Here is a 14,987-nt window from a genome sequence, read left to right as displayed (position 1 = left end):
GACTACACAACTATCCTGTTTCTCCTTTAAAATTTCATCTGCTGAAAACAAATAATAATAAAATAAAGTTTCATCTGCTAGTTTTAGCAGTCATCAGTGGATCTTGCCTATAGTGACTGCTACTCTGGTTTTGTAAGGATAATTTTCTATTTCTTGTCTACTTCCTACATTTACTAGCTGGTATTCTTCTGTAAAGAGTTATCTCTCTCTACCATTTATTTATTCAAGCAATCATTAATTTACATCAATAGAGAATCCAACACTATCATTATTTTGCTACTCAAATTGTGCCCATGTAACCATGAGCACCCTCTCCAGTTGTCTTAAGCATCCTTTGATATCATTTGAAGTATTTCCTTACTTTCCAGCTCTACAGGCTTCCGGCCTGGAATACACATTTCTCCATGGAACCCTGAGCTTCCTTCTATTAGAAAAGATATTTAGAGCTCCAAATCTAGATGCCAGCACTTCTAGGCCCTTTTAGCAAATACAGTTAGAAGGTAAATGTATGTTTATTAAGGCATATGCATATATACACATATTTATCTATGTTTGTTTATATTTCTTTTTCTTTTTTTTTTTAATCAGAGCCTCACTAGCTTGCCCAGACTGGCTTTGAATGCACAATCCTCCTGATGCAGCCTCCTCAGTTGCTGGAAATTATAGGTATACTCTTTGTTCCCAGCTCCATCTATTTATACTAAACCCTGGGTTCATGCTAAACTCTCCAGTTCTAATCCAGCACCAAAGTGTTCAATCTAGCCTTCCTCCCTTGATTATTCATAACTTTTCTTAACAGTGAAAGAAACCTAACTGGCTCTCATCATCTATGTGCTTCTTTGATCAAACCTAGTATATGTAACCGTACTTTCAGAACTGCAAACTTGCATCTGTCTTACCAACTGTACACTGACAAATAGAGAACTGTAAAATTTTTGTTTTCAGAGTACTAGATGGACTAAGCACCTTGGCATTCCTTATGGAGTATGTGATAAAACGCCATATATAGTATAAAGTAATCATATATATCTTTGTCCTTAAATATTATGCCAAATAGTTGAAGCAATTCTCATTTTGTAATATGTAACAATTTGGTTGGAGCTGTCAGTAGTCTGCAGCTGGTTTATATGCGCTAGTCACTTATGAAAAAGCTCTCCCACCTCCTGTAGACTCATAGTCCTCAGCTGTCTTCTCCTGGCCAGCACGCAGCTACTCCCATCCACACCCAAAGGGGTACCTGTAGTGCTACATCTGGGGCAGGAGGAAGGATGTCCCCAGGGCAGTACCTGAACTGCCGGGATTGTGACGATCCTTGGGAGAATAGGCTCTCTTTTATTCCCACCTCCCAAGAATCATTAAAGTAGAATACTAAGAAACAAATAGACATTTCCTGAGTAAACTAGTTTGTTGATGTCAGATGTTCTTCCAGTAGTACGCGTATATCCATTGCTAGCAGAGGACAGCTTGCTATGGAAGTGCAACTTAGAATGGTCATGAGAAATGGTAAGTTCAGATATCTCCTTTCAGAGGAAGGGACAAGTTAAGTGTGGGATGTATTATATGGAAAAGAAGCTACTAAGATAAGTGATACACTCTGTATGACTCTCCTGCAGCCTGATCGTTGCCTGTATTTTCTCTTGTTTCAAGTTCTACCTTTTAAAGAACTGTTGAACAGGTCTCCATTCTTTGTGTGACAGCCCTCTGAATATTGATGTTATCAAATTTTTAGATTAAAATACTCCTTAGATCATTTATTCTACATTCAATAAATATTTAATTGAATTCTTGAAAAGAAAAAGGCAAAACATGTCAGTAGGCCTACAGTGGAGTCCCATGTGTGCTAAATGTGTCCATGACAGAATCAAGCATGTTTTCCTTACCAAGGTGCAGAAAAATCACCCCAAAAGTGTTGACAGCACAAGCTGATAGTCAAAAAGCTAAGTAAAATGAAGTTTGGGGAATATTTTTAAACAAAAATCACTATTCCTTTGCTAACCCTCAATTTTTCAGAAGATTTTAAAAAAGAAACATTCCTTTCAAGTTGGAAATATAAACAGACCAAAACAGAATGTAGGAAACACAATAAAACAATATAGTCAGGTGTGGTGTACACATCTGTAATTCCAGCACTCTGAGAAGCTGGGGCAGAAGGATCTCAATTTTGAGCCCAGCCTGAGCAACTTGGCAACATCATGTCTCAAAATAAAAAAATTTAAAAATTAAAAGGGCTGGGGATGTAGCTCAGTGTGAGGGCCCTGAATTCAATCCCTAGTACTACAAATAACAACAGCAGAATATAAAGTATTAGAGAATGATCTAAGGTTGTTTCACTCAAGAAGAGTGACATTTTAAGCTAATTCTGCAAAAATATTTCTGTAAATGCTTAGCCACAATACCCTGTGGCAGAAGAATTTTTTCTTTAAATGGAATTCTGCTACACTAACAAGTAGCTTTATATAGGATGAACACTATATTATTTAAAGTTTCTTATTATAGCAATAAATTCCAATATTTTAAATTCCAGAGCAAAATCCAACTTATACTAAAAATTTCTGTTGCAGATCTTTTTCTCACACTCATAGCTTATTTCGAGGATGTCACCAAATTCTGTCAACTCTTCTGCCCATTTGGTTCTGTCCTCCATCCTCATCTTTACATCAGTGCTGCAACACTTGGACTCTTTATTTTCTTCTGTCCTATACCAGCTCCGATCTCTACTACAGAATGAACAAGTACTATTCAAATCAAATCACTGCAATCTCAGAAATGAAATGCCTTGTATTAGGGGATGTGTACAGCACCAGAATCTTACAATTACACATTAAGAGGGCCGAGGATTTAGCTCAGTTGTTCTGGTGCCGGCCTTGCAAGTAGATAGATAGCGCTTTTTTAAATCCTGAGTTGACACTTTTAAATGAGGACATTTGACTCTCTCCATTCAGAATACTTAAGGCACACATTTATTTCATCACTCATTCAGGTGCTGCTTTGTTTCATTATGTAATTATTTCTTAGGTGCCTATTTTACAAACTTCACAAAAATCTAATCTCCCAAAAGCAGCCACAGTACCTAACAAGTGCTATCCACACATTCCCGGAGACTCAGTAAATATTAACTGATCATCAAATATTTAACAATCTGAAAATGTCTCAATTATTTTACTTTAGTTTCCAAATTTTCTTATCTCCCCTTTTCTGATCATCAGCCTGTATATGCACATGCACACGTGTGTTTGTGTGTGTGTGTGTGTGTGTGTGTGTGTGTGCGTTGCTAGACTGAACCCAAGGCCTCTGCATTGAACTACAACCTCGCCCCTTTTTATTTGTTTGAGGTAGTGTCTCACTAAGTCACTAGGTTGCCCAGGGTGAGCTCAAATTTGTGATCCTCCTGCCTCAGCCTCCAAGATTCTGGGACTGGCAGGTATGTATCACCATATGTGGCTGACCGTCAGACTTAATCTGTCCTATGCTTCATTATTTGGATGGTATATTTTCTTTCTAAATGAGTGGGTATTTTGTCAGACATTTTTCCCTTGAAAAACAAACAAGAAAAACCAAGTTCTTCAATTAAAATTTTTTTTCAAAAAAAAAAAACTTACCCTTCTCATACGCAATTCTTCTAATGCTTCCAGTAAACTTGTTTTGAAATCTAACAGTTGAATAGAAAAAACTGTCTCTGAAGAACTCTGAAGAGTAGGGGCAGATGATGATGACTTGGAGTTGAATTCATTCTCCATATTAATATTTATTTCCTATAATATAAAATGTTTTAAGTGAAAATCATTTATATACATTCTTCAAGTAAAAGCATAGTTACCATAAAAATTTAACAACCTGAATTCCCCAAAATGAATGTAACTAGTATTACAAATGTATTCTAATCAAATTTTTTTAAACATAACAATCTATATCCCATAATTCTCTGGGTTATAACAACACTTTTGTTATCATTCCTCCTCTAATCTTCATACAAAAACATTTAGCAACCGCAGTCCTATTTTTCCAAGGTGAGACCTTCTCTGGTACCCTAGTAACCTTGGAGACCACATTTTCTGCCCCCACACACCAGACTTCTCCAGCTTGGGTTCTTAAATGGCAGGCAACACTTCACACTTCAATTGTTGCTCAAGCCTAGAAGGATACTTTCCCTCCAAAACCTTGCCTTGACATCAAGCTACTTTGCAAGGATAGTATGAACAATCTTTAAACTCAATAAAATTGGAAGAGGCTTGTGGTGATGGTCTTTTGCTTTAAAACCAAGGTATTTAAGCGTCTTTTCAACACAGAAAATGCATAAGTCAAGCTGCAAAAAATAAATAAATAAATAAAACCTTTCCAACTTAAAATAATTATTGATTTACCATTAGTTGCAAAGAAATGTACAGGGAAATCCTATACACCACGTAGGCACTCAGCCTCCTCCAATGTCAGCAGCCTGTGTAACAATAACACAATATAAAAACATACACCTGACACTGGAACAATCCACAGAGTTTACAAGGATCATACAGTTACATATGCATTTATTGTGTGTGTGTATTTTTATGCAACATACACAGAGACATGTATAGTTTGTTTATTACAGCTCCATGTCTATTGTGTACAGCTTCTAGTAACTACCGTACAACCACAACTGAGATACAGAACTCTCACTCCAACACAGACTTCCTTGTGCAGCCTCATATTAATATCTTAAACCCCTGGCAAACATTCATCTTAATCTGAATTGCAGAGGAATGTGTTAGGAAAATTTGTATTACATTGGATGATGAAAAAAACATAAGCCTATTCATCTAATTTAAAATGCTTCCAGACTGGTAATGTACTTAAGAACCCAGAAAAAGCAAATATTCCTTATAGAGGAATGCAACTTCACGGTAGGTATTCAAGGAATCTTCACAAATAATTTTTCAAGGACAGTGAGTAAAACACAAAGATAACCAGGCATGGAAGGAGACGTGGTATTATGGGAACCAGCAGAAAAAAGCAAAACAAATACACATTTTGGGGATTCTTGACATTATCACATACAGTCTACATAACAGCTACAATATGTTTAAAGAATATCAAGGTTGAGACTATGCAAAAAAAAAGCAGTGATTTTAGATTTAGTCAAATTTATAGATATTCACCAAAGTACATGATCAAAAACAGATAATTCATATGTTTTTCAGAAGACTGTCTATATACACAATTTATATTTTGGCTCCACTCCAGAAGACTGAACATAGCTTGAAAAATGAATTAGAATGCTAGAAAATGGTCCTGTAAAGTAGCTAAATGCAAGAGATAAAAAAAAATAGAAGAACAAATGCTGGATATGGTGGCACACAACTGTAATCCCAGCTACTTAGGAAACAGACAGGATAATCACAAGTTCAAGGTCAGCCTGGGTAACTTAATGACACCCTGTTCCAAAATAAAAAATAAAAAAGTTGGGATGCAGCCCAGTGGAAGAGTGCCCCTGGTTTTGATTCCCAGTATTGCAAAAAACAAAAACAAAATAGAATAAAGGTTAAGGGAAAAAAAAAAAAAGAAAGAAAGATAAAGTGAAAACCTGTCATACAGTTCCGGAAAGAGAAGAGAACAAAGGGACAAAGTCTATATTTTGGCAGTAGCCCTGATGATGGAGTAAAGATCCACAGCATGACCTGGAATTGAAACACCTGGAAAACAACAACTTAGCCAAAAAAAAAAAAAAAGAGCTCCAGGTATCAAGAAAGAACTGACAAGTAAACTGAAGATAAAACAAAGAAAAGAAACAAAGCAGTCTGGGATGCTAACCCCATCTCCTGGGGAGAGGGACACCGCTCCCCAAGCACAAGGTAAGCCCAAGAGGGTCAGCTCTGCTACAGCCAAGAAAAGCCCATGGCTACCATAAGCTGCAAATGCAGTATGAGGTTTTACTCTTAAAGGGATTCCTTTCACGTGGCAGGCTAGAGCCAGAGAAGAAATCCACTGCAATGCCAATCACACATGGGAATGATATCATCAGGAGCCATTTTGGGAATTTTAATTGTTTAAGGCTAAGCTACTCCAGGTATCAGAAATCATACTTAAGGGTTTCTGGAGTCACCCTATTACAGTGAGTGGATAGGAGATGGCCATTCGAGAATCACGGAGGGGGGACAAACTAGTCACAGAACCCTTGAGAAGTTTAAGCATCTGTGAGCTCAGGCTGGAAAGACATGGCGGTCCCACCCTGTGATGAGAAGCCAGGTTGGTCCTGAGTGGTTTTCTAAGGAGGCTGGGTCTGAAAGAGGTGGATTAAGTGCAACGAACAACTTAACTCCTCCTGCTGCTACTTCCAGCACAGAGCACACTGGTTTGTTTGCTTTCCCCATCTGCCAATACATTTGAGGATACACCTTAGTTTAGATGATTGTCACTTATCAGGGTGCATGGAGGAAGGCATCTCTAGATTAAAGGAGGTACCTCTCATGTGCATGAGCCACAAAGCTAGAAAGAGACAGCAATGACTTGGTGCACATAGAAGGCCACAAATACTAAAAGCTACTGGAATGAGTACAACCCACAGGCAGACAAGACATTCACATGAAAATTAATTTTATTATTATTATTAAGCTTTATTAATTTTTAGCTATTTCATTGACTTTATGCTATTATTGCTGAATTCTTTTCTATTTTTAATGGTGGTATAGTGGAAACAAAATAGGCCCTAATTGTGACTCACTCGTCCCTCACCCTTATCTAGTGGATTCCAATACTACAGGCCCTGTAGGGAAACCACTCACCCAAACACAGGGAAGAATTCTTTGACTCATTTCTCTTTGTTTGTATTTTTGGTGGTGTTTGTTTGTTGGTTTATCTGCTTCTGCTTTCATTCTATTTTCTTATCTTTGTTTTCTTTTTCTTGTTTGCTTTTTTCTATTACCTTTTTCTAGTTCTATTAACTTCTATATTGTTGGTACGAATGTACTAGTGCAACCACTATGGAAATCAGTATGAAGATTCCCCAGAAAACTAAAAATAGAAATTTAATTTGACACAGCTATACTTCTGGGGATCTTCCAAAAGAGTGGATGATACTGTATTACAGTGATACATGCATACTCATGTTTATAGCGGCACAACTCATAATAACTAAATCTTGGAAGCATATGCACCTAACACTAGAGCACCAAATTATATGGAAAGACCACATTTCTCCACTGCATGTTCTCATCCTTGTCAAAATCAGTTGGCTGGAGATGCAAGACAACTACTCCTAGGCTTTCTATTCTATTTCATTGGTCTACGTGTCTTTTTTATGCCAATATAATTGCTGTTTTTCTTCCGTTTCTAGGTTGTTGGTTTGTTTTTGTTTTTGTTTTTGTTTTCTGCTTTTGCTTTGTGGTACTGGAGACTGAACCCAGAGCCCTACACATACTAGCAAGTGCTCTACCACTGAGCTAGATCCCAATCCATTGCATTCTTTTGTTGATGACTACAGATTTAAGGGGCACTTTGAAGTCAGGTAGTATAATGCCTCTTTGTTCTTTTTGTTCAAGAAAGCTTCAGTTATTCAGGTGTGTGTAGAGGAGGGGTTCCATATGAATTTCAGAATTGTTTTTTTCTAGTTAAGGAATGTATTTTGACAGGAATTATACTGAATCTTTAGCTTGATTTTAGTATGGATATGCAACTATTAATTCTTCCAATCCATGAATATGGAATATCTTTCTTTTTTGTGTGTCCCCTTCAATTTCCTTAATCAATATTTTATACAGTATTTTTTGCTGCTTTGGTTAAATTTATTCCTAGGTAACTGGGGGGATCACTATTGTATTGTTTCCATTTCCTTTTTGCCTTTATACTTGGTAATTACTTTTCCAAGTGCTTCAAAAACTGTCACACAGCAATAAATTTTCCATACTTCTAAACACGTCAGATGATTTTTGTCACCACTCTTCCACATTCTTTGATTCTGCTCCTCCAAATAGGCCTGCTTAACTGACCCACCTCCTCTGATCAGGCTTTACCTTCCAACACCACATTTAGCTATAAGCCCACCCCCATGAACCAATCACCTCCCCAAAAAAGAAGAAAAGTCTCACCTAATGAATGCATGAGGTTTTGGAGGAACATCTCGGTAGAAACCACAACAGCATCCTGGTTTTGTTTCAGGGATCTTTCTTATCTAGTGATTATTCTTATATTTTTACATATTATTTATACTATTTAATAGACACAAATTCCTCCCTTTTCATATCTACATCCCTTTGCAATGTGATTTTGTTACTCCTCCCACCCACATGTATAATCTATTTATTTGCCCCTCTGATTTTAGGCCAGTTTTATGACTTGTTTTCATCAACAGAATGTGGCAGAATTGACCCTAAGTTCCAGAGTATAGCCTTCAAGAGGTCCTGCAGTTTCTGTCTTTGAACTCTTGCAATGCTTGCCAGAGATCACCATGTGGTAAGGAAGTTTGAGATGGAATACCACAAGAAGAAAGAGACCCAAGAGCAGTACTTTTTCACCTGAGCTTAGCCTAAGCAAACCTACCAACTGGATAAATTTGCATGAAAGAACTTACATGGAACCAGCAAACATCCTAGCCCATCCACAATTCTATGAAAATTAACAATAATGTATTGTTTTAAGCTACAAAGTTTGGGTAGTCTGTTACATGGCAATAGGTAACTAATACAGAAGTTAGTATTGAAAGGTTCTGGAAGGCTTCCATTAAAAAAAAATCTACAAAGATGTGACAATAGCTTTAGGACTGTATGGAGGCAGAGGCTAAAAAGGGAAAGGAAGGGGAAGGGAAGGGGAAGCTGTTTAGGGAAACTGGAAGAGCAATGAAGAAACGAATTGGAAAACTACTATTATTAAAAAGTATATAGATAAAGCAGATGCCACAAATGTTCAGTAACTAGGTAAAAGGCATAAAGGCATCATTATGTAATTTGAATTTTTCTAAGGTTTAAAATTTTTTAAATAAAATGGGGAAATGGAATGACACATTATGATAAAAAAGATGGATTATGTAAGAAGCTGAAACCTTCAGAAACTGCCAGCGAGAATATAAAATTGTGCATTCAGATTGGGCATGTAGCTCAGTGGCAGAGCATTTGCCCAGAATGCACAAGACACTGAGTTCAATTCCTAGCAACACACACACACACACACACACACACACACACACACACTGTTGCATTCACTTTTAAAAAGTCTCAAAAGGTTCAGCATAGCCAGGCTGAGGGTGAATCATCTCCTGTTCTCTTGTCCTTGTGAGTTAAAAACCATTCATGCATTTCAAAACAATTTTAATAAAAGTATAAAAGTAAAAATATATGTCGTTAACCCTTTTTTGTTTTTGGTACCATGGATCGAACCCCAGACCTTGCACTTAAAAGGTAGGCAGCGGAACCACTGAGCTAAATCCCTGGCCCTAACCCATCATTTTTAACTATAAATTGCTAACAGGATTTCAAAATTCACATTTTATTTAATTATATAAGCTCTAATGTTCATAGAACAATAAGTTGTTCTATTATTGGTCCTCAAAAAAACATAATTATTAATTGCACAGATTAGCTGACTAAAGAAACATTCATTTGCTTCCTATCATAGAAGAACACAGATTTCTCAGGATATGAGCTCACTATCTGGCTGGAGAAATAGACATGGAAACCAACAGCATGACAAGAACTAAAACAAAAGCATATATAAAGTAGCTATGAAAGTACAGATGGAAACCAGTGAATGTCTTTCACAAGGCCTAAGAAAGGTGTGATAGAAAAGATATTACCATGCTGGGCCTTGAATAGGTCAAAGGCTATGGGGAGAAAATTAATTTAAGCCAAATTACATCTATTTACCAACAAAGCTATCTACCTGATGGGTGTCACCAAATGTAGATAGTTCTTTTGCCACTCAGCTTTAGGAGCTGTTTCAGTCACTATTGCATCCTCCAGAATTCACTATAGTATCTGGTGCATGGAAGACACTGAGTCTTCATTCAGCTGGAAAACATACCAAATATACCCCAACTTTAAGGCCTATGTACTTGCTGTTCTTTCCACCTTGAGTGTCTACCTCTACATTTTGGCACAGAACTTTCTTCATGTTTTTCTAGACTCCAGGCAAATGTTACTTCTTCTGTAAGCACCACACCTAATTACTGTTTAGCACATTATCTTGTTTCCTTTTCCTTAAAACACTTACCACTATTAAAACTTACCTGTTTATTATATCTCTTCCTTTTCCATTTTGTGAGAACAGAAGCCCATCAATGTTAGCCCCACTGTATCTTCAGCATCTAGCATAGGGCCTAATATACCATAATACAGGAGATTAAATAAACATTGCTTGAATATGAAATGAATTTACCTAATTTGTCAGGTCCTTGAAGGTATTTAGTGACCACTACTACAGGCACCTAATGATCAAGAAGCAATAGACTGGAAATCAGCTGATACTAACAAATCTATTCATGGGTAGCCATATAATTGCAGATTCTGGAATATTTTATCTCCAGTTTATATTTCCAGTCCAAAGTTCTATTATGTGACTTCCATATGAACCACTCCCAATGCCTCTTCAATAATCTTAAAAATACTCACTTGTATTTTTAACCCCCAGTTTTTTTTACATGTGTGTTTTATTTATTACACTTAAGAGTATGGTCTTAAGGTGCATCCATTTACCTAGAAACATCTCAGGTTTACCTTTATTTATAGCTGAATAGTACTCCATTATATGAAAAAACATACACATCTTTTTTATCCATTCCTCAGTTGATGGGAATTCGGGTTGTTTCCAAGATTTAGCTATTACAAACTGTGCTGCTATAAACATGGGTGCGCATATATCGCTGTGGTATACTTTTAATTCTTTTAGGAATATACCCAGAAGGGGAATAGCTGGGTCAAATGGGACCTCTAATCCTAGTGTTCTGAAGAATCTCCACACTGATTTCCACAGTGGTTGCACCAGTTTACACTGCCACCAACAGTTAAGAAGGGTTCCTTTTTCTCCACAGCCCCACCAGCATTTCTTGTTGGTTGATTTCTTGATAACAGACACTCTTTCTGGAGTTAGATGGAATGTCAGCATTGTTTTAATTTGCATTTCTCAAATGACCAGTGATATTGAACATTTTTTCATATATTTATTTGCTGTTTGTACTTCTTCATCTGAGAAGTGTGTATTCATCTCAGATACCCATTTTTGGATTGGATCTTCAACTTTTGGCATTTTTTTTCAATTCTTTGTATGTTCTAGATATTAGTCCCTTGTCTGAAAAGCAACAGTCTAAAATTCTTTCCCATTCTGTGAGTTGTCTTTTCACTCTGTGTTGCTAATTTCTTTTGCTATACAAAAGCTTTTTAGTAAGATGAGATCCCAGTTGTTGATTCTTTGTGATATTTCCCATGCAACTGGGGTTTGGTTCATGAAGTCTTTGCCTACACCTATGTCTTTAAGAGTTTTACCTATTCTCTCTTCTAGCAGATTTAATGTTTCTGTTTTTGTATTGATATATTTGATCCATTTCTATTTTAGTTTAGTGCATGGTGAGAGACTTGGGTGTGGCTTTAATCTTCAGCATGTGGAAAGCCAATTTTTCCAGCACCACTTATTAAAGAGGCTGTACCTCTCATTCAGTGAACTTGTCTGGCCCCTTTGTCAAAGATAAGGTGGCTAAGTATGTTTGAGGTTATTTCTGCATCTTCTAATCTGTTTTATTGATCCTCAGATCTGTTTCTGTTGTTTTGTTGTGTTTTTTACCAGTATCATATTGTTTTTATCACAGTGCTCTGTAGTATAATTTGAAGTCAGGGACTATGATGCCCCTTGCATGGCCTTTGTTGCCCTGAATTGTTTTTGCTATTTTCAGTTTCTTCTGGTTCCAAATAAATTTTAGGCATGTTTTCTCTAGTTCTGTGAGGTATGCTAAAAGTATTTTGATTGGGATTGCATTAAATCTGTGTAACAATTTTGGAAGTGTGGCCATTTTCATGGTATTGGTTTTTCCTACTCAAGAGCAGGGATATCTTTTCATTTTTTGATATCCTCTTCAATCTCTTTTTTCAGAGTACTGTAATTTTCAATGTGAAGATCTTTTATTTCCTTTGATAGACTGATTCCTAGGTGTTTCTTTCTTTTTTAATGCTATTGTGAAAGGTATTGTTTCCCTAATTTCTCTATCAGTGACTCTGTTATTTGTGTACATGAACACTATTAATTTTTGAGGGTTCACTTTGTTTTTGTTTTGGTACTGGGGATCTAACTCAGGACCTTGCACTTGCAAAGCAAGGAGCAGAACCACTGAGCCAAATCCCCAGCCCTTAAGTATTCACTTTGTATCTAGCTATGTTACTGAATTTGATTATTAAATCTAGAAGTCTTCTGGTGGAGTTTCCAGAGCCATCTATGTAAAGTATCATGTAATCTGCAAATAATGATAATTTAATTTCTTCCTTTCCTTTCTTTATGCCTTTTATTTCTCTTCTGTAATGTTTCTACAATTATACTAAATAGAAATGGTGATAGTGTACATCCTTGTCTTGTTCTTGATTTTAGAGTTAAAGCTTTCAATTTTTTACCATTTAATATATTGTTGGCTGTTGATTTGTCATATATGGCTTTATCAAATTGAGATAAAGACCATCTATTCCAATTTTCTGTAGGGTTTTACCATGAATGGGTGTTGGACTTTGTCAAATGCTTTTTCTGCATCTATTGAGATGATCATGTGATTTTTGTCTTGGGCTTTATTGATATGGTGTATTACATTTATTGATTTGCATATGTTGAACCATCCCTGCATCCCTGGGGTGACTCCTACTTCGTCATGGTGTATAATCTTCTTGATGATTTGCTGTATTTTGTTTGCCAGTATCTCTTATTGAGGACTTTTGCATCTATTTTTCATTAGGGAGATTGGCCTGTAGTTCTCTTTTTTGGTTGGATCTTTCTCTGGTTTTGGTATCAGGCTGATACTTGCTTCCAGGAAAGATTTTGGGAGTATTGCTTCCCTTTCAATCTATTAAAGAGTTCGAAGAATAGTAGGATTAGATCTTTTCTAAACTTCTTGCAGAATTCAGTAGTGAAACCATCAGGACCTGAGCTTTTCTTTGTTGGTAAGTTTTAATTACATTTTCAATTTTATTGACTAATATTTATCCTCAAATTTAAAGAATTAAAATTTGTACTTTTTCTTCTTCCTCAAATCTTTTTAACTCAATTTCTGTAAGTCATATCATGTATTTTACTGACTTTCCAATGAACATTAAAAAAAACCTTTCCCAAATGAGAATCAAGACTTGTCATGTAGAGGTACAAGATCCCAACAATGAATGTAACTGTACTGTATCCCTAAATGTACCAATAAACTCAATTAAAGCTGAAAAAAAAAATCTTTCCCTCTCTGAGGGAAATTCTGAGAGAATTAAAAAATTCTCTCCCTCTCCTTTCCAGCCCTCCAGTGTATCTTTAGTCTCAATCTGGTCACTTTATCTTTCTCCTTCATTCCCTAAATCTGATCTCTAAATGGACCTGGGTTCTTCCTTCTAACTGGTCCTTGGCTTCATTCTGCATCACTGTTTCTATTATGCATCTAGTTTGACAATGATTAACACAGATAAGAATTTTCTCCACCTCTTCCTGGTATCTCTTCATTTAATCTTCTCTCCCACTTCATCTATCCTGCATATTTTGCATATTTCCTCCAGAACTATTTAATAAAATATCACTTAAATCTCATCAATATTTGCACTTGAAAGGTCTCCTTTGGTATACAAATCAAAACCAAACCTGATTCTTAAGAGTGCACTACTTTCTAGTTTCATCTACTTTTTCAGCTTCTTAATCTTCTTTTGCATCCCAAAGACTCATTCTATTATAGTTTCCTTACTATCTATCAGAACCATGCTCCCTACCTCTGTACCAAAAGGAAACGCCCTCCAAACTCTATTTATCTAAGTTCTAACCACCTTCTTATGCCTGATGCCAGACTCCTATTCTCCAAGAACACTTCCCTGACCACTGTAAACCACACTGCTCCCTCCATCTTCTACATTCCTCTCATATACTTACTTAAATTCTACACTATAGTTTAACAATTGTCAGCTGATTTATTTGTGAGCAATCTCCCTCACCACTAGAATGCTTCTTAAAAACAAGAATTATTATACTCTCATTCATTCTTCCACTCATAGAATTTAGTACAGTTATAGGCACAAATTACTCAATAAATCACCCCATAATTACCACCATACATATATATATATATATATATATATGTGACAAAGCAATTTCACTTATATTTTCCTTTGATCCAAAATTATGTCTGTGAAATTTGTAAGGTATTTCTTCTTACATGAGAAAAAAATAATTAAATTTAATCATAAGGCGTAGACTTGAATAAAAATCCATTTTGTCACCTGTGTACCTTGAGGGGAAACCCTAGTTTTTCTGAGACCCTCAATCTTAAAATAAACTTTTAATGCAAAAAGACAGGCTTATATTTTAAAAGATCAGCATTACTGGTGACTTAAAACATATTTTTAGCTGAATTAACAATCAAAATCAGGTAAACTAATAATTCTGAAGAAAATACAAGGAGAAACTACAGCTATGATTTCACTTTCCATACTATTGAGACTTTCAAAAATATTACATATAATATTTAAATATTATGTTATGAGAAAACTATATTTATTTAAATAGATATTACCTATTACTTATAGTCCAATATATTACAAAAGACATTTAAGTAGAGCTGAAGGGAAAGGGAGGGAGAAGAGAGGAAGGGGTGATGAAAAGAATTAAGATGTGTTATGTACAAGCACCAACTCCCCATAATGAAGGTAAACACTGTATCCTGCAAACATGTGCTAATTTCTTTAATTGAAAAAAGAGAAACACAGTCCAGGGATTTAGCTCAGTGGTGTCACTGCCTGCCTCACAAGCACAAGGACCCAAGTTAGATCTCCAGTACCAGGGTAAAAAAAAAAAAAAAAAAAAAAAAAAAAAAA

General features: G+C 36.0%; 1 protein-coding gene across 1 annotated transcript in view; it reads right to left on the bottom strand.

Moving 5' to 3' along the window:
• Nucleotides 1–14,987, bottom strand: part of Ccdc73 (coiled-coil domain containing 73) — a 121,330-nt gene that overhangs the window by 91,607 nt on the left and 14,736 nt on the right. Inside the window, exon 2 of the mRNA XM_010640401.3 lies at nt 3,600–3,752. Coding sequence (XP_010638703.1) covers nt 3,600–3,752 — 153 coding nt within the window. The remainder of the gene's footprint in view (nt 1–3,599; nt 3,753–14,987) is intronic.

Source organism: Fukomys damarensis, unplaced genomic scaffold (assembly GCF_012274545.1).
Source record: "Fukomys damarensis isolate Sample0158 unplaced genomic scaffold, DMR_v1.0_HiC HiC_scaffold_16, whole genome shotgun sequence".
NCBI classification, from domain to species: domain Eukaryota; kingdom Metazoa; phylum Chordata; class Mammalia; order Rodentia; family Bathyergidae; genus Fukomys; species Fukomys damarensis.
This window is presented reverse-complemented; position numbering and strand designations above follow the sequence as displayed.